Genomic DNA, 24,663 nt, shown 5'->3' with positions numbered 1-24,663 from the left:
AAACCGCCTATGTGCTAAGCAAATAAATAAATGAATAAATATATAAAAATTTAGCAAACTTACTTTTAAGTAGACACTCATACATTCAAACACATGTATGTATATAAATGTAGTTTATTAGATATTTTTGCATACATATACACATACATATGCAATTGTGTGTTATGTGCATAACAATGCATACATACGAACATACAAAGAAATAATGCAAACTTTTTTAGCTTTTTATACACACAAGAAAATATGTGCTTGGAAAGTGAAAAGCGACGTGTGTTTGTAGTTATAGTTTGCAAACATTTGCGTTGACTAAAATGAAAAGGAAAGTATTATGGCGTAGTATTTTAATCGTAGTGGATAAATGTTCGCCTCTGATTTGCTAAATGAAATTCTAATTCTGAAACTAGAAAAAGTTAATAATTAAGTACCCCTGATATGATATACTACTTGTTACCTCTCATTTAGAAATTTTGGATAAAGAAGTCGAGAAATTAAAAATTATATAAATGCATATTTACTAGAGGCCATTTGAATGCCGCAAAAAAGTCAAAAGGCTTTGCATTAGAAATACTCAGAGTACCCTTATGTTAATTTGCAATACTTTGCGGTGGAAATCCCCATTTCGTTAGCATAAATACATTTGAGATAACTTGTAAAATAATGCAAAAGAGTTTAAATGCAAACACTTTGTTATAATCAGTTATATATGAATACACATAATTTACACACATACATACATATACTATATACACAAATACCAGATATTTCTGCGCTGAAGCTAACCACTTTCCAACTTCAAACACTTTTAACATTAGCATTAACTAAAGACATACACCTGTGCGCACAATAATAGCAGCGCGACATGTTGCAGTGGCTTGACTATTTATTTATTTTACATTTTTTTTTAATTTGTATTTTAATTTTTTTTTTTAATTTTTTTATTTTAAATTTTATTTTATTATTTTTTTTAATTTTTTTTTATTTTTTTAATTTTTTTTTTATATTTTTTTTTATAAAAATATCGTACTACAATATTGCGTGTTTTTTAGCTGCATGCGAACTATCGATGACTATGGCTTGACAGCTGAGAATGGCAAATTGTGTGACATTTCTGCTTAGTAAAGTTTGGATTCGTCCTCTCAAACTGGCGGATACTTTCAGATTTGCCAAAGAATCTGGGAAATTTTCACAAGACTAGCTATCACTGTCTCTGTCTCTATTCTATCCTATCTCTTTCTCTCTATCCTATTTCTTTCTCTCTGTCCTATCTCTTTCTCACTGCCACTGCTCTCCGTTCCTCCTTGGCTATTATCAACACTTTTACTTTTCAGAGCTTCGAATCCAATGGGCTTTTTAGCTTGAATTTTTTCGGAGCTCTCTCGGTGCTTCTTGGCTCGCCTTTTTCAAATTTCATTTTCAAAGTTTGGCAAGTCATCATGGCGTTTAACGAATATCGCTTCCAAATTGTGGACTTAATTTACTTAAAAATAAATAAATATGATCGCAAAGTTCATGAAGCACTGGCGAAATTATCGGTCTGTATTTCTTTGAGGAAGGCCCGATGATGTTTTAAAATGAAGAAGAATGACGTTACGGTGAATAGCGAGCGCTATTGAGCTATGCTGACTGAATTTCTGTCTCCAAAAATTAATCAGCTAAACATCGATGACATTGGGTCCAGCAAGACGACGAAACTAGCCATACAGCGCACTGAGCAATCGATTTATCACAATATTAAGTCAGATTTATTGAAAGAAGGAAAAATTAGCCAAAAAATGGATTAATTGAATGATCTTGTTGGACCTCGTAGCTGCGGCGGATATACGCCGGATATCATAAAATCAAAAAATAAATGCCATGAAATTATCTACCAAATTATAATAAAAAAAACTCATTCCAGCAATATTTCTCTTTTGCCTTAAAATTTTAAGTTCTTAAGGGGGGAAGTCCATGTAGAAGCCTCAAAAACGGTAATTTTTTAAACACATTCTTAAAGGTGATAAAATAATTATAATATTTTGAAGCTTTAACACAACTTTACTTAACTAACCTTTCGAGAGTACAAAACACATTTTTTTTCATTTTTTTCCCCAAATTGCGGCTCAAGATCATTTCTTGTCGGCTGCCTACGGCGCGAGGTCCCAAACTGCTCTATTTATTACTCCAAATCTATCGATCTGAAACAAAGAAATGAAATTGGTTTTTTTATAATATATCAACGGAAAGGATGAACCTCTATACAATTAAAAAACAGGTATAAAATTAATTATAAAATAAGCCTTTGAAAGAAAGTTAGAATTTAGGGATATTTTATTGACATTTTTAACCCCCAAAAAGTAATTTATCAACGCGAAATATCTGAAATTTTAGGTTTATCCTTCCGATAGTAATTTAAAGAAAGGCCTCACTAAACTTCAAACAAATCGGTCGATAACTTTTTGAACAGTCGATAACTACAGCACGAGCAGTTTTTAAAAATACAGTTTCGAGATAAATGAGTTTAAAGTTTGAGGTACAGGAGCGCGCGGACCGCTCTCTACATAGTTAATGGGCTATAGAAGTTAGAATATTAGGAATTTCCGCATCAAAATTTCACAATATATTCTTAAGATACTATACTTTCGAAATATCAAAAAAGAAACCGATTTTCGAAAATTTTACATGGACTTTAAGCTCTTAAAAACTCCCGATATAACTCGAAGTTTCAGACTTGATACAAATTAACAAATTTTCGTCAAAATCAAAAAAACTTTGTAGTCAACTATTTTAGAAAAATTAACATAATTTTTTTAATAAAGTTCTAGAAAAATATATAAAATTAATTAATATGATAATAAAAACAATATTGTACCAATTCAAAGTAGCTTAAAATTCACGTAACGGTGTTAAGCATTTTCTTCGATACCAACAATGCTTAACATTTTTTGTGCGGAGAAAATGCTAGTACGCCAGCAAAAAAAAAACAAATGTTCAAAAATTTCTGCGATTTTTGATCCACTTCGAACTTGCACTTTATTAGGTCAAAATTCAATGGACTATAAAGCTACATACTCTTATATTGCGAAATATTTGTTTAAAAAGCTTGAAATTGTTACGAAAATTTTGTGATTTATTTTTTAATTTTCTAAAATGTTTGAGACCTTAAGTTGTATGACTTCTGTTGTAGTAAAAACTGTATTTAAGAAAGAAAAAAAAATTAATTAAAAAGTAAACAAAAATAAATAAACCACTGCAATAAGTCACACTGCTATTATTATGAACGCAAGTGTACATACACACACATATATATATATATCAGAAAGTATTGAAGAACCAGAATACTGTACTAATCTAAGAAAATGTTTCATGTTATTTAAATGTATAAGCATAAATAAATACTATTTACTGAGAAAACCCCAAAACGTATTTTCTTTATTTTCTGTCGGGAAAGCCTTTATAATTCTTCCTTTTCTTCTTGAATGGTTCGATAGCCGGTTAACCCGATAAGCGGTCTTGGCAGAGTTTAACAAAGTGTGCCAGTCACCCAGGGCACACAAAGTGACGCCAAGTCATTCTCCACCTGATCTTTCCAACGCAGAAGAGCCCTCTTTCTCTGTTACCGCTTCGAATACTTTTAGAGCCGGAGCGTTTGTATCCATTCGGACATGACCCAGCCAACGTAGCGGCTGGATCTTTATTCGCTGCACTATGTCTCTGTCGTCATAAAGCTCATACAGCTCATCGTTCCATCGTCTACGATGCTCACCGTCACCAACGTCCAAAGATTCAAAAATCTTCCGCAGAATCTTTCTCTCAAACACTCCAAGTGACACCTCATCGGATGTCCACGCTTCTGCGCTTTATATCAGGACGGGGATGATGAGCGCCTTATAGAGTGTTAATTTTGCTCGTCCAGAGAGGACTTTACTACTCAGTTCCCTACTTAGTCCAAAATAGCACTTGTCGGCAAGTGCCACAATCATTTACCAACACTTTTAAATTTATACATAAATTTTCTTTAAAATTATCACCTTTTTCAATGACACGCAATTAAAAAAAAAATGAGCCATGGAATAAATTATTGTCAGTTTAATCTTCAATACTTTTTCATTGCACTTCATTTAATGAAGCTTCAACAGTTGACCCTTACACCCAAATGCACTTTGCGTATTTGATATTTCTTCCTAATGCAATAAAGGTTGCACGCTTTCTTATCTAGAAAAAGTGCATATTTAAAAGTTAAATAAATTCGCGATGCACCACAGCCATGTAATACAAGGTCCTTCAAGTTCGAGATTTTCCTTTAAATTCAAGTTAACCCAGGTAAATTCGAGGCAAAGATCACGTTAAATATTGACACACAGATGGGGCCACATACATATAAATCGCGTGCCAAGGGTCTAGAAACCAATAGCATTAGTTTATAGGTGATTGTGTGTGCGTGACCACGAAGAAGAAAAGATCGGTAAACGAGAAACATGGACACTCCGATGGACTTCAAATGCGCCCAACTGGTGCTAGTGTATTTTTAAATTAATTTTTTAAGCATATCTGGATTAAACTCATTTTTTTAATGGGAATTTATCTGTATTCATCATCATCATAATTCATCATATGTGAATTCCATATGAATAAAGTGAAAAAATTTGTTTCTGTATTGTACTGTAATTTATAAAAATATTTACTCAGATAGAATTCTCGTTAAGGCCGGATATGTTGCAGAGGATCAGCAATTTATGAACGATAAATTATATTTTCCTAGTGTCCCTGCATGAGTACTCACAGATGTCGATTCTTTGAGTGAAATTTTCGTCGACATTTAGATAAATTGGCATTCTACCTTTGCAATTTTACGACGTATTTCGTCCTTCAAGGCTTCAGTTGTTCCTGATTTATTCACATAACCTCGATCTGAGAGATTGTGTCACAGCAAGTGGGCTAAAGACACAAAATTGGCCAATCTTGGCGGCCAAATTGTTGCATATTAACGCGGAATTATGCTAACAATAAAAAATGTAGTCAACCTTTCTCGATATTGTATCCGTTGACGGTAAGCGGCTTCCCAAATGCATATCCCAAGAAAAATGGGTTAATGGAACCAATGAGGGTAAATGGCTGGGACGCACTGTCCGCTGATATTTTTATGGTGTGTACCGAGCAGGTCGACCCAAAGAATACTTGGAGAAGGTTGATGTTGTGCAAGCTAGCAGATGCCGATATCACATGGGACGGCTCAAAAACAAAAGCCAAGAACCATGTACGATGGAAGAATCTTGTCGCGGCGCTATGCTCGCGAGTGAAGTGAACAAGGGATAAATATATATCCAGGATTTATTAGATGTCACTAACGACCCAAAACAATATCCACATTCTGAAATAGCGCATCCTCGGAATTGTCATAGCTCCACCATTTTCGTATTAGTTTAAATTTTGTATGCCAAATTTAACTTGTTTACGTAAATTGTACATTTTCTACTGCCAATCAACAACCAACCAACATCTGTCAATTATAAAATGTAAACTGTAACAACAGTAAAAACCATAAATACTTTTAAAGAAGAAACTTGATCTTGAAATACCCTATATACGAGTATTTGATGAGCAACTGATACGATTAGAAAATTAAAAAAAAAAACACGTTTCCGTTTGATTTTAATGAGCAACAGAAGTAATGAAGGCACTTTAATGAGTATAAAAAAGCTATAAGTCCGAATGAAAATCATACAATTTTTTTCTTTATTTATATTGCGGATATAATTAAATTAAAAGTTCGTAAAGAGGGACGTGTTCATATTCAATGCGATGCATTAGTTCAATAGTTCTCTTCACATAATAACACTGTACGACAAAATCAAACTCTTACCAAAATACCATGGCTTCGGCAATGAATTCTGGTAGAGCAGTGAGCAGTGTTTAAATGAATGAATTGAACTTCGAGTTGCTCCCACATCCACCGTATTCGCCAGTTTTGGCTGCCAGCGACTACTGGCTGTTCGCAGAATTAAAAAAAAAATGCTCGCCGGTAAGAAACTTCGCTAGAGTGAAGAGGTTATCGCTGAAACTGAGGCCTACTTTGAGGCAAAAGATAAATCGTTCAACAAAAGTGGTATTGAAATGTTAGATCGGCGCTGGAATGATTGCGTTGTTTTTGATTGAAATTACGTTGACGAATAAAGCTAATTTTGAAAAAAAAAAAAAACTGTTTTCTTTGATAGGCCCGGGACTTTTCAGTCATTGTGCTATGTCGATTTATTATATGAATGCGTAGGAAGTAGCAGTGTCAATAAAAAAAAAATCAGAAGAAGAGTTTCAAATCGTTTGGATTACTTGGACACTTTGCTTTTGTGCCTCTGATAGCATCTATTGCCGGAAGTTTGTTATTTTTTTTTTTGTGCTGCACAGTGTAATTATTAAAAACTTTTTATTACATTTTGGTCTTTTCTTTTGGAGAAGAAGCTGCAAGTTTTTACTATTTAGATACATTTCTACTAGCAACAATTTTCCAGTAAGAAACAGAACAGTTTACAAGCATGTGGCCTTACAATACACAAATAAAATGCAGAATTTTGAAATAAATGTAATTACAAAAAAAATAAATAAAAACAGACTAACATGTAGAATGTGCAGAAGGTGAATTCCACAATTTTTGTTTTAAATTATTTAAATAGCGGGCCCTGAAAACTAGCAAATTCTCCTAGACCAAGTTACAACCTCAAACACATTGAACAGATCGTTGTAGTAGAACAAAAATAATAAGAGGAATGCATTTTGTTTTTGCGTTTGATCCCTAGAATTTACAAATTTTTGAAGAAAGATTGCCAGTTTAGAGAAATCAAACAAAGTTTCACAATTTAGGGTTCAAATAAATAAAAGAAAAAGTGCTCTGTTACTACCACCTACTCTAGGTGCTGTGGTTGCTGGCTAATTTGTACTGGAAAACGCAGTCAAAATGTATTCAGTAAAGTGTGATTGAGTTTGAGTTATAATGCAAAATTGAAAAAAAAAAAATTGTAAAATCCTTTAAATTCGTTAGTTTGTTCGGTTGTTAGTTGTTGTTGTCAGTAACAACTTATTTAATATATTTTTGGAACTTACACATTCGTCTTTTCGTGAACACACCCAACAGCTGTCAATGACATTTCCTGTAACAGCTGTTTTGCGTTTGTATAACAAAATAAGTCTGCAAAACCTTCAAACAAAATACGGAGAACGTTAACAAAATGTAGCGAAATACATAGTAAAATAATTAGAAAACGAATTTAGTGAGCACAAAATAAAAAATAGCGCAATTAATTAATCAGTAAACTACATAAATAAAAGTGAAGTGAAAATGTTAAGCATTTACTACGAGTAATAAACAGAGACAAAGTAAATAATATAATGAGAAACGAGAAATGCATATCCGCGTTGGTGCTGCTGCAAACCAGTGGCCTAGTAAATTACATACATACCTATATTTCGCGTACATTTGGATTTTTGAATGGTTAATCAAAAATGTTCGTTAATTCCCAGGTAATTATATAGATTGTGGGCCGGGTGCCAAAACTGGGCAAAAATAGTCGATAGGTACGAATCGACATGTGTTGGTGCCAGTACTAATAAACCAAAAACGGTGCTTAATTCTATTAAACCGCTCAAAAGTGTCTAACAAAAAAAAATTTGGGCTGGAATTTAGAACAATGTATATTTTGGAATTTCTGGCAAACTATAATGTTTTTTTTTAATGAAACTTGGTGGAGATGTTAGTGAGGTGTTAAGGAACACTCTTTATAACTTTAAATTATTCGGGAAATAATAATTTTTTAATTATTTACATTCAAAATGCCCTCGGGAACTTCACTATAATTTGCCACATTACACTATATTTTTTAACATTTCACTAAAATTCACTAAATATACACTCCCACGCGTGTTTGTACCGATTTTTATGCTAATATTCTAATTATATCTATTAAAATTAAATGCAAATTAATTTGCCTATGCAATCACATTCCAATTTTAAGCGCGAACAAGAAGAAGATTGGAATTACAACAGTATGGTGTTGCCGGATGCCTGCAAATGAAAACAAAAATTAAGTACTTGAGTTTAGTGTTAATGATGGGAATGGGGGTTATTGTGCCTTACTACATACACGCATATGACGTTTTCATTTTGGGTTCAATGGTTTTAACACGGAAAGGAGTTTTACGCAAAAATACTGTGGATTGCGTAGCCGGAGTTGGACTAATGAGGGTTATTTTTTGTTATTTTTTTGAAGCACGGCCGAAGGCCGCCTACGCGATAAGGAGTTCCACGCAAAAATACTGTGTTAATTAATTTAATTTAATTTTAATTACTTTATTATTTTTTGTGATACGCTTAATATCATTGTTTTTAAGTTTAAATGAGTTGTATGTTTTTATTTTCAAAATTATTTCTCAACTTTAAATTACAGCAAAAAATACTGCAGTTTTACAATGAATGAACATCCCTGCGTGCGAACTTCGTTTTCATTTCATTTAAATTATAGAACTTTAACATTAAATTACTTAAAAACTATAAGCCTCCGGCAGGTTCTGTTTTCAGTTTTAAGATGGGGATACACCCCTCTATCACCCCCTTTTTACCGTTTTTTCCAAAGCGATATACATTATACTAAATTTTAGCCAAAATTTGTTTTTGTTTCGTTGATTACTCATTCACTAACGCGCCAAATTGTCGTATCACTCAACTGGAAAACTAATTGCACTATATTCCTCATAATTTCAATAAGACATTTTGCTAAACATTGTTAATGAAAAAACCAAACTAATATAAAAGTAAACACAAAACGCGCGTTGAAAATAAACTTTGGAAAACGTTGGTCTGGTATTGCCATTTACCACACTTTTCTTTTGCACATTTATAACGTTTCTAGATCATTTTTTTAGTTCATGTAATTTAAGGCGATTTGAATATAATTCAAAATATTGTTTTATTTAAAAAAAAAAAAAAAAAGCCGCAGTCGAAAATTTGGAATAAAAAAGATTCGCCAATATAAGAAAAGTTTCATGTTAAAATGCATTTAAAATCCTAGTCAAATTTACAAGATAAAAATAGACAAAAATTAAAAGAAATTGCATTTAATGTGGTGGAATATCCTGGCGGTTTGTAGACGTTCATCCTGCCATTTAAATAAAAGTAAAAAAGGAAGTGCGCTCCGACATTGGAATATTAGAATTGGTACCAAATCCGGTTGATTCGTACCCAAATCAACTATATTTAACTAATTTCGACACCCGCACCGCAAACTACATAATAATATAACAAATTCCCATTGCCGTTGGTGTAGAAAAAATCAACTTGAGAGATTAAATTTAACTATGTGGGTTTCGGTGCAAGCACTCCTATTTGTACTATATTCATGTGTCACCTGCTGAACTTGCATTAAATCGTTAATGGGTATGATCGAGGAATTGATAAGAAAGGCAACAATTATCGGTTGGATAGATAAGCGAAAATAACAAAAGTTTTCAAACAAAATAACTCGTACAGGCGCTAAGAGTTGGCATGTATGTACAGCTGTTGACAGCTAATTAGAAACGACACTTATTTCAAAATAAATTTTCCATTTTCCTTTTAAACACGTATTTTCATAACTGTTTGCCAATTTTATTTAAACATATGATAAACTTAAAAACTAGTGGAAAACAATTTAATTGCAATTCTTTATTAAATATATATATATATTTTTAAAGCATGTGAAATGCACGATTTGGATAGGGCAACTAATTAGAAACAGTAATGTATTATCAGATCAACATAAAGATTATGTTAGTATTTGGTTCCATAACCCTTTTGCTTCAACACTGCCTCACATCGATTGCGCATTGATGTAATGAGATTCTGACAGCGCGCCACAGGTATTGCTTGCCATGCCGTTTTTACTTCGGCAAAAAGGACATCCATATTTAGGATATTTTTGGCACTCACGGCTTTTTTAACGTCACCCCAGAGATCCTCTATTGGGTTTAAGTCCGGACTGGATGATGGCCATTCCAAAACATTGATGGAATTTTCGTCGAAAAACTGTTTCGTCAACTTTGCCGTGTGCTTTGGATCATTATCCTGTTGAAACTTCCATATAATAGGCAAATTTTCCTCAGCCCACAGCAACATCACATTTTTTAGTATATCGACGTATTTCGCCTTATTTAAAATTCCATCAATCCTATGGATTGGGCCAACACCATTCCACCAGAAACATCCCCACACCATAATTGATCCTCCACAATGCTTCACTACCCGTGAAACGTAGCGAGGATTGAATTCTTGGTTGATTGGCCGTCGAGCATACCTTCTACCATCTGGGCCTATGCAATTTATCTTGGTTTCATCGCTCCAAACAATATATTTCCATTGATTTGGAGTCCATGACCAATGGGATCTCGCAAAGACTACTCGCCGTCTCCTTTGTATCTTGGTTAGAAGTGGCTTCTTGAGTGCTGCTCTGCCATGCAGTCCAGATTCCACCAGACGCCGAGCAATTGTCCTCTTGGATATTTCGAAATTATATTGATCCTGAATTTCCCATTGGATGTCAGTGGAAGTCGTTTTTGGTTCTCTTTTGGAGATGATTGCTATCTTGCGGTCAATTTCTGCTGAAGTTTTCCGGGGCCTTTTCTTACGTGGAACATTGTCAACAGTCTTAAAAAGTTGGATATGCTTTAAGGCGTTAAAAACCATTTTTTTGAGCATTTGACTTGCTTAGAAATTTCACTGTACGACTTTCCAGCTTTACGAAGGTCAAAAATGGAGCTGCGCAGGGCAGGTGTACAGCTGCTGCCTTTTCCCATTACACATCTTGAAGACGAATATTTTAGTTGCTTTTAAACAACAAATTTAAAATATATACACACCAAAAAGTCGATTATATTACTATTAAAATAACACAACTTGCCGAATATGCTTCCATTGAACAACTGTTTCTAATTACTCGTCTCAGTTTATTTACCTTGAACTAAGTAACCCATGCACTGCGTTGGATAATATTAACGGTACTTCAATTTCACAACTACAAAACTAGGCGCATTGGGTAGTAAATAGAGTAACAAAAGCAATGAGAATGATTTTAAGAGAAAAAATAACGGTAAATTTAAACAGTTTAATATTATGCTCATCAAGCGTTTATCAAAAGGGAGCGTTTCTAATTAGCTGACAACAGCTGTATATAGGGGGTTTCACTAAGAGCGCTTGAACTTTGAAATTACATAAAATAAATGTGTAACTCGCTCAATTTTTTTTTTTTTTTTTTTTGTTTTTTTTTCATGCGCATTCGATGGCGACTACATTTCTTTACGCATTCCATATGAGAATTAGAATAAATGAAATAGCTTTCAGTTTATCCGGGATAGGATGAATAAAGGGACAAATTTAATTTTGAGAAAAAACAAAATGTAGACAGTAGACGGAAGCCTTCATATGGGTTGGGTCTCGTTTCCACGATAATAGGTTCTACGTTACCTAAACGACCTTGGCTGGCTATTATTTTTTTGACCCCGGTATATTTGAAAAATGTTTCACTGGAGGGACTAGTTACCTTCCTAAAAAGATTCAAGTGAGTTGAGCAACTTAGTTAGGGGGTGAAAATCAAAGACAATTATCACAATGAGCCTTAGAGCCGCCGAGTGTCTTGTCTTAGGCAAGCAACCTAACTAACCTAACATAACCTACCGGAACGACCCGGATTTATACCCGGCCAGGGACTGTCACTCGAGCAGCAATCCCCGTACATATATGATGATTGCTTGTGATACTACAACAACAACATGGGTTGGGTTTAATGTAATTCAAGAGCAATTTTAGGCAAAGTATAATAACACTAGTCTACAAGGAAAAGTATCCGAAATAATTTAAACTAATATCTGCTTCTCTGTCCATGCAAAATTCGGATTGGTAACTAAAATTAATTTATTAGTTTGAGTTTTTACGATAATCGTATCTTTCGTGTTTAATGGAACTAGGCCGACAAAATTTAACCAACATTCAGACCCAGAAACCAGACTATATATTTCCGAAGGTTTATGATGCGCTGAATCCAAATCTGGCCTCAGAATTGCTCTATCAGCTCTGGTTTTCGAGATATCCTAACCTAAAAGTGCAAAAAATACAAAAAAAACATGAAAATTTCAAAATGCGATATCTCTGCGAAAAAAAAATGATATTTGAGCAAACAAAACGCCATTTGAAAAAAGAAGGATTGTATTTAAAGATGCCATCCTTTAATTTTGGTGAAAGAAAACATCTGCAAGGCTACATAACCTCAAATATGGGCAAAAATGGGGTTTTTTGCACTTTTAGGTTAGGATATCTCGAAAACCAGAGCTGATAGAGCAATTCTGAAGCCAGATTTGGATTCAGCGCATCATAAACCTTCGGAAATATATAGTCTGGTTTCTGGGTCTGAATGTTGGTTAAATTTTGTCGGCCTGTGTAATTTATATATTGAAACTTGGTAGAAGGCCGCCTAAGCGAAAATAAATTCCAATCAACAATACTGTGGATAGTGCAACCGAAGTTGGACTGATGGGGCTATTTTTTTTTTTTTTTGTAAGCGCAGCGGAAAGTGGGATGCAAAAATTCTACAAATCCGATAGTCTGAAAAATCCTACCTGTATACGAACTTCGTTCTGTTTTGAGGTGTCTGGCAACACTGACCGTTCGCTAAAGTACACAATTTTAACAATAAATTACTAAATCACTATAAGCTTCCGGAGTGGTTCCAGTTTTAGGATGGGGATACACCCCTCTATCTCCTCTTTAATCCCTTTGCGTGGCATTATACCAAATATTCTCCAATTTACGAACACCCTGCTAGTCCACGTCTCTGTGAAGTTCAACCTGCATACGAACTTCGTTTTTTTTAGATGTCTGGCAGCACTAACTTTTCGCTAAATTACACACCGTTAACAACACACTTCAAGGATAATAGATTTACCAGGTTTGCTCTTTAACTATGGCGAAACAGAAAGTTGTGAGAGGACATTTTGGCTACCACGTCACTTGGGGACTCGGCAGCCGAGTTCTGCACACTCATTTCACATGTATTCACACACTCGTCCAATCAATCGTTGTTCAAACGGCAACGAGGTATCATTGGTTGATTTTTTTCATATATCACCAACACAATCTCAGTTTTTTCGTAAAGACCACCCCAAGCGATGTCAGCCCATCAGCTGATTAGGTAAAATTCGCTGAGAGCCGAATAACGGTATTTAGCTGACCTCTAAAAACTGTTTCACTATGAACAAACTTTTTATAAACTGTAAACTTCCAGTGGGTGCGGTTTCAAAAAAATAATCGTCATCAGAATAACTCCTCCTTCGTCTTCCATAGTATTTTTGCTCAGAAGTCCTTTCCGTGTAGGCGGAAATCAATGATAAAATGCTGAACGAAAAACTAGCCAAATGATGCCTGGTATTGCTCTTCTATACTGTTTACTAACACATTTATAACATGCTTAGATAACTGATCAATCCAGCGACGCTTTATAAAACAATATTTCAACATATTGGACAATTTTCGCGATTCTGTGTCTGACGTTTTATCTGTCTCTATTTTAATTTGCCTATATCTGTATATAAATATTTCAGTAAATATGTAAATCCTGAATGTAATTGGCCTTAAATAGTAATTGACCCTAAAACACAATATTAACCTTAATGCCATATTTTTTAATTTTTCAATAATTGTTTTGTTATTTTTATTATCTTCTTTTAATAATAATAAATTGTTAACAACTTTTGATCGCAGAAAAAAAATTCTTTCCTCTATATTATTACTACTAGAGCCAATACCAAAAGCCATAACTTCAGGGAAAATGCCATGCCACTAGCTAATTCCATTGGACCACTTTAAGATGAATTTCTGCATAAACGGCACTCAATACATGAAGAACGCCGGATAGGCTGACCTTCAGGGCGGCAATCGTTTGTGATTTTTCTGTATTGACTAGTGACTTCACTTAGCCCAACGCAAAATAATCGAGTCGCGTTAAGTTGCATGATCTCGATGGCCAGATAACATCACCGCCACAGAAGATGCTGAGGCCCTCGAGCCTCTAATTCAGTAAATTCACTGCTTCCCTTGCAGTATGACAAGTGACGCAAGAATAAAAAATAAATTAAAAAATTAAAAATGAAATAAAAAGTTTCAAATTTCGAGCGCTCCTATTGAGACATCCTTTGCATGTATGTATATATATTTTATAAGTTAACTACTATTTGACTCGCGTTCGGTGCTGGACAATAGTTGGTGTTCGAGGCTCGTGTTGTGCGGTTGCAAAAACTTTGGCGGTGAAATTGGCGGTGAATTCGAAAAAGGCCGGCAATTCTTTACATTAAAAAAATTTCTTAAAAAATAGAAAAAATATATTTAAACGACGTTGACATTTAAGGTCTTAGGTGTTGTGGCATCACTGAACTTTCAACATGGTGGTAATTACTAACAAGTAAGTGAATAGTTTTTGAATATGTACTTTGCACATAAAGACTGAGGTAATTAGGAGATTTTTATAGGCAGCGGACTTAAAGTGCTTTTTAATGGAGCATTAAGAAATTAGATGGAAAATTGAGATAAAATAAACTAAATAAAGTGAATTTAAATAAATTTAAACGGAATTAAATCAAAAATTAATTAATTAATTATTATAACTTAAGGTAAAGTCAAATAAAAAATAAAACAAATTGAAATAAAAAAGTGTAGGCTTGTACTTATATTTATGAACGGTAGAAGCTTATTAAAAAATTTAAAAAAATATAATAAATTAAATGAAATAAATAAAAAAGTTGAATTATTATAAATTAAGTGGAAACTTATTAATAAATAAAATGAAATAAATTAAATTAAATTAATGAAGTAGCTAAATTATTTAAATTTGTCTAAAATTAAATAAAAATGATATTAAAAAATTAAATTAAATTTCAATAACTGGAGGTAAAATCAAATAAAAAAAAAATTGAATTTAAAATCTGTTTTCTTAATTTAAATGTAGACCGGCCTTAATATATTGTACAATGGGGGATCCAAATTGGGGGACATCAGAATTCGTTTTGGAGGTATGGTTCCTTCGGCAAAGTTTCTTATTTTGATCCCTAGAATATGATTTTCACAGAGCAATGGACGATTTTTTGCCTCCCTACAAATCGACCCGGCCTATTGCACATTCATATTCACACTTTCGAAAAAAAATGTTATTTTTTGATTTTGGTATGAAGTGAAAATTATGAGCAAGTCCAATAGCAAGTCGAGCAAGTCGAGCATGGCCGTTTCTTCAACCTTCTGCAAAATAGTGTGACCAATAAAAAATTTATAGTTCTGAAAAATATAAATCAAAATTCAAATGCGTTCATGTAAATATGTATGTATGTAACACTTTAAATTTCAATAGACTGACGCATATAGCCTTGAAAGGTATTTAGATCTTAGGTTCTGGAAAAGAAATCTAAACAAATAATAATCCAGAGGAAAAAAATAGTTTTTAAGACGGTGGCAATTAAAGATATCTTAATGTCCCTCTACATTTCAGTGAAATTTACATATCGAAAAAGGGTTTTCCAATAAGGAGAGTCGATGTTCAAATAAAATAAAAAATAAAAATCACAATTTTTTTTAAATAAAAATCATAATTTTTATAAATAAAAATCATAATTTTTTTTAAAGGCCCAGGTTTTCCATTATAAAGGGTGGTTTGTTTTTGTTGAATAAGAACTATCGACATCGATAACTATAGTTTAGCAGCTGAGAATGGCAAACTGTGTTGACATTTCTGTCCTGTATGAACAACGGTTCCACATTGTGGAAATTTTCTTAAAAAAAAAATAAGTCTGTTTCCGAAGTTTATAGAGCATTACGCGCGGCTTGTACGCTGGTGGCAATATCGGTCCTTATTTCTTTTGAAATGAGTTACGGTAAATGGCGAGCGCTATCGAGCTGACTGAATTTTTGTTTTCAAAAATGAATTAGTTAAACATTCAGTTCCAACAAGACGGCGCAATTTGCCTTACCGCGCGCTTAAGAATGGATTTATTAAACTGTTCGAGTGTAACTCGATGGAAATTATCTACCAGATTAAAATAAAAAAATTCATTTTAATTTCTCAAGTTCTTAAAAAACACCCGATATGTGGAACATGACTTTCTTTATACGTATATCCGACGCGGCGTCGCATGGCCTCAAGGATCCAAAAGGTCAAATCTTCAATGATTCTGCTCCTAAATATGAGTAATGAAGTAGGTTATGTTGCCTTTGGGGACATCGATTTTCTGTGACTAATTGGCATAGGTCTGAGTCGTGAAAAAACCCCTACAACAAAGTATCTCGGGTTAAGTCGCGCGATTTAACTGGCAAATTCACATTACTGCCGCGAGGTATAACGACATTCTCAAACAACTTGTGTAGAATGTTCATGCCGTTGTTGTTGTTGTAGCAGCATAAACACTCTCCATAAATATCTCGAAATGCTGCGGAAGTGACAGTCCTTCGCCGGATATATAGCAAATCCAGGTTCTTCCGGTAACATAGAACCGACTGTGATGAGAATGGCAGAATGTCCATCGTGGCGTTCGGTGTGCGGTACGTATCGCCATACTGCTGTTGGAGTCACTTGTTGCCCACATTATATTTTGACCAAAAGTAAGTGCTTGCAATCGGTCTGTAATTAGAAGAAGTAAGGCCACCGTTCGTCCCAAATCCACACCAAGCAATCAACTTTTGTACGTACTACCTGTTAACCTGGGATGACAATTTTGGTTGTTATTGACAATCAAGTTTTTGCGCTTTCAACTCAATTTAGTGTAACTGGTCACTTTGGCATCAGTAACTAAATAATGCACAACCCATTTAACAGGCGCCCCCAAAGCAATAATTTCACCACAGTCTGTCCCTAACGGAAACCCCTTTCATTTATTTATTTTTTATCTAAGCACAAAAAGAGCAAGAAAGCACAATTTGTCTAAAAAATGTGACAAAAAAGTAAACAAATACCAATAAGTGAAATGATAAAAAAGTCAATAAAATAAAATTACTATGGTAACCATTTATTTATAACCGTCTTTTATTGTTTTTGCACTACTTTGCCGGGTCGCATATTTCAACTCTCAATCAATATTTCCTCACGACAGTGCATTTGTGTGTTTTGTTTTTATCGCTCATTTCTTATAAAACTTACGTTGACGAATTCGCACCGCGAGCTCACTGCGTCTCAACAAATTGAGTGTTTCAACAAAATCAGAGAAAACCAGCTTGTAAATAAATATTAGCGGTTGGCTTTCACAACACAAAGTGACCACAAATCTAGTCTTTAGTCAAGCTTTCTGCTGCGCGCATATTCACTTTAGATTGATTACAATATTAAAAACTATCAAACTGTATTATACGTAATAAAAATAAAAAAATGGCTGCATTCATGAAATTCTTATCACTTTTACAAAATCCCAGCGAAACTGAGCAAGAGGGAGAGCCACCAAAGAATATACTCGAAGACAAAACCATCTTCCCGGACTTCAAAACTGGACCATTGAATAAATATCGTCAACTGTCAACTTTTTGCTACAAGCGCATGAGTATCCTGTTGGAGGGAGAGGAGCATATACGCCTGAAGGTGAGCAAGCAACTAAACTATTTAAAATTATGTGCCACCTGGTCATGCAGCACCTGTGAGAATAGTGATTATGTGAAAAATATTTACATTATACGCACTGATTTAATAATATATGTATGTACATACATATGTAAATGCGTCAAAATATGCTCGTCGTTTATCAATGAAACTTAGTTACGGTACAAAGGTCAAAGCGCTGATGGTACAAAGTGTAAAACAAAGTAAGATGTGCAGAAATGAAACAAAAGAGTTTGGAAACGGGTATATGTATGTATGTATGTATGTATGTGGATAGTTGAAGAGAGAGAGAGAATACAAATCGAGTTTCAATTATTTTGCATTTATTTTCTTTATAAATTATCCAACAAAAATTTCCTATATCTACATATTTACATCATTTGCACTCATAAATAACTGACTAAGTTCAATGCCTTCCTCGTACCTAAGTTTTAGTTAATCAGTTCGGTTAATTCACAGCAGTGCTAGGCACACTCATACTATGCCACTTTCCGTGTGGTGTAGGGTAGAGAGACGAATGTGCGATGTAACTTTTTAGATTTTACATTTGATTGCCATATGAAAAAAAAAATCTTTTTCCCTGATTGAAAGTAAGTAATGTATGTAAATGAGAGATTTTACACGGTTGAACAAATACAGAAAGTTGCGCATATCGCGGTTTCACAACTTGGTTCTTAGTGGATTTGACTGAATCAGCTGTGGAGCTGACGTAGTTTTAGAGTTTTTTTTTGCATTTTTTTGTTTTTATTTACAAACAACTTTTTTCATTTCTGTTCTCTTTTCCATCATATGGCTTGTTTATATTAACCCATTGGTGACCGGGAATGAAATTTCTCGTTTTAGCAATAAGCGTGATTCAATAAAAATAAACAATTTATTGACTGTTTTTTATTATAACGTTATTTCGTACTGCTATTGTTTTTGTGGCAGTCGGCTAGAATAGTGTAACTCAGGAAGCTTATCATCTAACCATTTAGACTCTCTTGTGAAGCGTAGGATAGGTTTTATCCCAGGATAGTGTCGCTATGTATCGAACGGGTGCGTGACTGCAAGTCAACCAGTTTAACTTAAACTAACCTCTCGTGTAGACTCTGCACAAGATTTTTGAACCTTTGCACGTTGGCAGCGGCGAATATCACAGGCGATGGAACGATGAGCTGTATGAGCTTTACGACGACATAGACATAGCGCAGCGAATAAAGATCCAGCGGCTACGCTGGCTGGGTCATGTTGTACGAATGGATACAAACGCTCCGGCTCTGAAAGTATTCGATGCGGTACCAGCTGGTGGTAGCAGATAGAGGAAGAGGAAGGCCTCCTCTGCATTGGAAAGATCAGGTGGAGAAGGACTTGGCTTCAACCAACTGGCGTCGGTTAGCACGAGAAAGAAACGACTAGGGCGCTTTGTTAAACTCGGCCAAAATCGCGTAAGCGGTTATAGCGCCAATTAAGAAGAAGAAGAACCTCCATGTAAAATTGCATATCTGCCTACTTGACAAATCTTAAAGATGACATAAAAAAACATACTGATATCTAGGCGTCACTTTTGAAAGACCTTTTATAATTTAATTCAAAGGATCAACCCAATTCCGCCAATGACAACTTCGATTTCACCTTTCAATTATTGAAACGTCTTTGAATGGCTAGCGGAATATTTATTATTCACGGCATCCCACAAAGTGTAGTCTAATGGTGTCAAATTGCAACTTCTAGCAGACCAATTAATATCTTCGTTTCGCTTGATTATTCGAGTTGTGCTTTGCGATATTCGATTTTCACCCTTAACGGCCGAGAGCTTTTTTCACTCACCCATAAGACGACGGAAAATTAGGTGAAATTCTAAAACGTTTATAAGGATGAAAACTTAAACTAAACATTTTAACTGATTTATTTAGATATAAATTCAATATATTTACTTGATTTATAATTCTATATGATCAACAAACCAGGGATGTACAAACTTGCAATATTTGCGGGGGTCTTTCGGCCGTTAAGGGTTAATATTTATCAACTTTTTCGAAGCAAAAGCGATATAATTTTTCTGACATGCCGCGTATATTATTTTAGCAGTTAAACTAAAAAAAATCGGTAGTTCAATTTCAAACGCTAGAGGCCCACCCTGCACTAACCATTCATTCTCATTAGCAATAACCGCTTAAATCGAAAATCATGTCCAAGAAAATCATTTTTTATGTCTGCCTATATTATACTCGTACAGAAATCACTTTATTTTTTATCAATAACTTTTCTAGGAAGATAGAAAGGATTTATGGGTAGGAATACAGACATTTTTTGGTAGAATACGGTGGCAAAGGCTACTAATTTCCTTCTTAAATCGGCTTACATAGGTGGTTAATGTTTGTGGCCAAAGCTATATTTTTACCCACCTGCATAGCACACACACACATACTGCCATATGTGATAAATGAATAAATATTTATGATTAGCTCCTAAAACATTTGTAATGGGATGGTTATCAGTTAACTGAAATATTTATCTATTCAATATAGCGTTAAATGTAGCGTTTTAAGGCATTGAGTTATTTTTGTATTGTTGTAATAAAGGCTAAAGGAATATAGAGGAAAAATAACGACACAGGTTGTAAATTTATTTATTTATTATTATTTAGGGAGACCAATTAGCTCGTCCTTGGCAGTAAGTGATCACTTTGCTGGTGTAATTGAGGAGTCAAAACACAATTCTAATCTTTCCGAATTGCTGCCAATAATAAAAGCAGGCCTACGCCCTTAAGCAGCCTTTAAATTTATAAGAGCTTTGTTAGGTGAAAATAGAGTATTGTATCACTACAACAACTTTAGCAATCAAAACAACAATCAAAAAAATTACAACTTTTCAAAACTCTTTTCTTCGGAAAAGTTTGGGTACTCCCCGTCAACTCCGGTTGCGCTGCTCTATGTGCTCGGGCACGACCTCCCTGCAGCTGAGAGAGTATTGTGGCTCATTGCCAAAGAAATCATAAAGCTAAAGCAATTCAATGTTAAGATGTATGACACAATTGCCAATAATTCTGGCACGAAATCAAATTACACCTGTGTATTTGAAAAATTTTCAGTCGTCTTCAGCAACACTAAGATTAGCGATCCTTTTCGAGGTAGTAAAAAACTTATACATGGACACGCAAAGCCTCCCGGGCGTTAAGAGAAAGGTGACCGCAGCAGAAATTAGAGCTACCTTTGCACAAAAATTAAATGAGTATTTAGCTGATGGCTTTGTGGTTTTTGCTGCTGAGGTTTCGGTCTTGCCCGAGTCGGTTGGCTGCGCAATTTAGGATCAGAACAAAAAAGGAAGTTTTACTTTTAAAAGAGAATGTCGCACATCATCCATCTTTGAAGAGTTATGGGTATTGTGAAAGACATTAGGTGTTACTCATCGGACACGTGCGGACAAAGTTGTTATCTTCTCGAACAGCCAAACAGCCTACAAGCTCTTAAGGGGTTACATGGGTTTAGTTGGTTCAAAAAATCGATTTATTTTTTTTTTTGGTTTATTAATTTCTACAACATCTCAGGAATATTATCCTAAATTTTCAAGTCGATCCGAATAATAAATTCGAAGATACAGCCTTTGGAATGTGTGCGCTCCAAGCCACTTTTACTGTTACTCAAAACTTTAAACGCGTTTTTCTCGGAACTGTGTTTTCAAAGTCGGTTGTCAAATGTTCTAGAAAACTACTCAACTGATCTTGATGAAATTTTACACAGGTGTTCGAAATACAATTTACTCGTGCTTGAACGAACAACAATTAAAAAAAAAAATGACAAGCAAATTTGACCGAAAATTTAATTTTTTTGGAAAAATGTCTGCCAAAACTCCAATTTTTACTTTTTTTTTCTTTCCTTCGTTCAAGCACGAGCTTATGGTCTTAACTCAAAAACTTATTTTTAATTTTTCATTTTTGATGAGCCTGTCAGGAGTTATGCTGACAACGCGGACGCACCTTTTTTTCCGAGGGGTCACCGGAAATGACATCACAATGGAGGAGTTTTAACTTTTTTTTTTTTTAATACCAGAAATTATTCTTTAAATATGTATCTATAAGACAGAAAAAAGTTTGAATTAAATAAATAATTTTTAACATAGAAAAAAAAATTGAAAATAAGCCTTTTTTTCCCGACGAAACCCATGTAACCCCTTAAAAAGGTAATTTTTCCAGCAATCGCTGTATCGTAACGTGAAGCTCGCATGCTTCGAATTCTCAAATGTTCAAGTGGTGTGATCTCCAAGCCATTCTGGTACACTAATTTATGAAAAGGCAGATCAAATTGCAAAAGAAGCAGCAGATAATGACACTGCCATCGAAGTTGAATGTTCTGTAGCAGAAGCTTCTATAATATTCGCAGTAGCATTTTCTCTGAATGGTACGATGGATTTCTGTCATACGCAAGTACGAACCTAGCCTTTTTGCACAAACTTTTACAAAGTTGCCAGCAAAGACCTGGTTCAAAAATTTAAATTTCGATGTTAAAGATATAAAACTTAGTATACATGTTTAGTGCCATCGACTCGGAGCTGTGTGAGTGCAGGCAGGTAAACTCTTATGCACATCAAGTTTTTCATTGTGTCAGTCCTAATCCAATAAGGAGTAAATATAAACTATTCGATTTCAGAGACGATGGAATATCCTGGCGTTATGTAGATTTTTACCCTCCCATTTAAATAAAATAAAAAAAAAATATATATAATAACTTTATTTATTTACTTACCAATACTTGAATTATATTTTTTCTTCTTATTCCATTTTAGCACCGTATTTGGAGTTTTTTGGAGAAGCATCCCGACTTTCAGCATGACTTGGAAACTCCTTCGTTGGAACATCAGCGCCAATTGGCTAACAAACGCTGTCAATTGCTTTGGGATCAGCAGTTCTATGGACTAAGTGACGTTAGTAGCGGATATATTGATTTAACATAAACCATAAAAATCCTTTTTCAAGCTTAATGCATTGCTTGCAGTATGTTTCCGCACCTAATCTCTCGCTGGCCATGTCCCAGGGCATGTTCTCGTACGAGTTCAGCTTCGCCGTCAAGTATTCACTCTCGAATTACATGTTCCCGAGCACCCTTCTATCGCTGGGCACCGAGCGTTTGGCCAAGTATGCGGCAAAAATTGGAAACAACGAAATTTTGGGCGCCTTTGCGCTCACCGAGATCTCACACGGCACAAATGCGCGTGGCATGCGCACGCGTGCCACTTACGATCCGAAGACGCGCGAATTCATCATTCATACACCCGACTTCGAGGCAGCCAAGTGTTGGGTGGGCAATTTGGGCAAGACCTGCACACATGCGATTGTATATGCGCAGCTGTATGTGCCCGATGACACGTATCAGGGACTAAATGCGTTCCTCGTGCCAATACGCAGCGAACGCACGCTTTTGCCATTCCCTGGCGTCACAGTCGGTGACTTGGGGGAAAAGATTGGCTTGAATGGCATAGACAATGGGTAAGTGCGTGGCTTTTGCTTTTAATTTTTTAGCGCTCATTTAAATTTTTTTTCAGTTTTGTGCTGTTCAACCAATATCGCATACCCGGCGAGAATTTGCTCTCCAAAACCGGTGATATCGATGAGCAAGGCAACTATGTGAGCAAAATAAAGGATAGTCGGAAGCGTTTGGGCGCTTCTTTGGGCGCACTTTCGGCTGGGCGCGTGAACATTTGCTCACTGGCATATGTCGCGCTCAGCAAAGCCATCACCATTGCCACACGATATTCTGCGTGCCGCAAGCAATTCGGTCCAGAAGACAGCACTGAAGAGTGGCCTGTGCTCGAATACCAATCGCAGCAATATCGGCTGATGCCACACTTGGTGACCAGCTACGCATTACGCATATTTACCATGTGGATCGGCACCGCCAACATAGATATGACCTTACGCAACATATCGGGCGAGGACACCTCGGACAAGGGCATGGAAATACATGCCATCTCATCAGCAGCCAAGCCAGTATGCACGTGGGCAGCACGCGACGGTATACAGGAATGCCGTGAAGCGTGTGGTGGGCATGGCTACTTGAAGGTAGCGGGCTTGGGCGATCTGCGCAACGACAACGATGCCAACTGCACGTATGAGGGTGAGAACAACACGCTTATACAGCAGGCGTCCAATTGGTTAATAAGCCTGCAACGCAGTGATGCAAATTTTGAGAAAGTATCGCCAATGGGCTCCGTGGTCTTCTTGAAAGACATGGACACGATTTTGCGCACAAAGGCCGACGTACATAGCGTGCAGGAGGCGCTGCATCCTGACAGTGAGTGACTGAATTATGCGAATTGTTGTATTAACTCTTACATGGTGGTTTTTTTTGTGTCATACAGACCTGCTGAAATGCTTGAATTGGTTGGTTGCCTATCAGCTGGATGTTACTGTGCGTCGTTTTGAGAGTTTGAAGAAACAGGGCCAGAACGCTTTTGAAACACGCAACAACATACAAGTCTTCAACGCACAACAACTGTCCATTGTCTATGCACAGGTACGTTTAGAAATATTCCACTGAAGTCGCTTGGGTTTGTTTGAACGTTTCGTTCTCGATACAGCGCACAATTTACTTTGTATTCCACCGCTTCGTAAACGAATTGCCGCTATCAGCTGAGAAAAAGGTGCTCACACAACTTCTGTCCTTCTTTGGCGCGCATTTGATTACAAAGTACATCGGCATCTTCTACCAAGGGGGCTATTTCCAAGGTAATACGCACACGGAACTCTATCAGCAAGGACTTTTAGAGCTGCTGCCGGTGCTGAAGAACGAGGCGATATCGCTGGTCGATGCAATCGCGCCAACTGATTTCATCCTCAATTCGCCGCTCGGCATGAGTGATGGCAATGTAAGTGCATGCGGTTTTGTGTGGAAACTTAGCAGTAGCTAAAATTATTAATACTCTACTATTATTATGCAGGTTTATCAGCATTTGGAGCGCTCCATCGTGCTGGCGCCAGGCGTTTTCGAACGGCCCAGCTGGTGGCGCGATGTCACCTACAAGGAGTACTTGCAGAAGGCGAAATTGTAGATTAGTCGTAGTAGTTAGAAATTTT

General features: G+C 35.6%; 2 protein-coding genes across 4 annotated transcripts in view; one reads left to right on the top strand and one right to left on the bottom strand.

Annotated features, from left to right (window-relative positions):
• Positions 1 to 2,155: 2,155 nt before the first annotated feature.
• Positions 2,156 to 24,663, bottom strand: part of LOC129246912 (protein adenylyltransferase Fic) — a 31,476-nt gene continuing 8,968 nt past the window's right edge. The window contains exon 7 of the transcript XR_008582527.1: positions 2,156 to 2,174. The gene's annotated coding sequence lies outside the window, so the exon portion shown is untranslated. The remainder of the gene's footprint in view (positions 2,175 to 24,663) is intronic.
• Positions 7,400 to 24,643, top strand: LOC129246911 (peroxisomal acyl-coenzyme A oxidase 3). 3 transcript variants are annotated; one of them, XM_054885646.1, is made up of 8 exons: positions 7,400 to 7,488; positions 17,432 to 17,594; positions 22,377 to 22,514; positions 22,586 to 23,076; positions 23,133 to 23,881; positions 23,949 to 24,103; positions 24,168 to 24,455; positions 24,528 to 24,643. In XM_054885646.1, the coding sequence occupies exons 1-8, from the start codon at positions 7,457 to 7,459 to the stop codon at positions 24,636 to 24,638; spliced, it is 2,127 nt and encodes a 708-aa protein (XP_054741621.1). In that variant the 5' UTR covers positions 7,400 to 7,456; the 3' UTR covers positions 24,639 to 24,643. The 3 variants fall into 3 exon arrangements, with proteins under 3 accessions (XP_054741621.1, XP_054741622.1, XP_054741619.1); XM_054885647.1 differs by lacking the exon at positions 7,400 to 7,488 and adding an exon at positions 14,251 to 14,444; XM_054885644.1 differs by lacking the exon at positions 7,400 to 7,488 and having other exon boundaries at positions 17,106 to 17,594.

This window comes from Anastrepha obliqua, chromosome 5, assembly GCF_027943255.1.
Source record: "Anastrepha obliqua isolate idAnaObli1 chromosome 5, idAnaObli1_1.0, whole genome shotgun sequence".
In the NCBI taxonomy this organism is placed as follows: Eukaryota; Metazoa; Arthropoda; class Insecta; order Diptera; family Tephritidae; genus Anastrepha; species Anastrepha obliqua.
Note: the sequence above shows the minus strand (reverse complement) of the source record. Positions and strands in the feature narration are given on the sequence as shown.

Excerpts from the sequence above, each read along its gene's own strand:
- LOC129246911 (XM_054885644.1), top strand. The coding sequence starts at position 17,388 with ATGGCTGCATTCATGAAATTCTTATCACTTTTACAAAATCCCAGCGAA. Across the intron at positions 22,515-22,585 it reads AGTTCTATGGACTAAGTGAC|TATGTTTCCGCACCTAATCT; the intron begins GTTAGTAGCGGA and ends CATTGCTTGCAG. Across the intron at positions 23,882-23,948 it reads GGAGGCGCTGCATCCTGACA|ACCTGCTGAAATGCTTGAAT; the intron begins GTGAGTGACTGA and ends TGTGTCATACAG.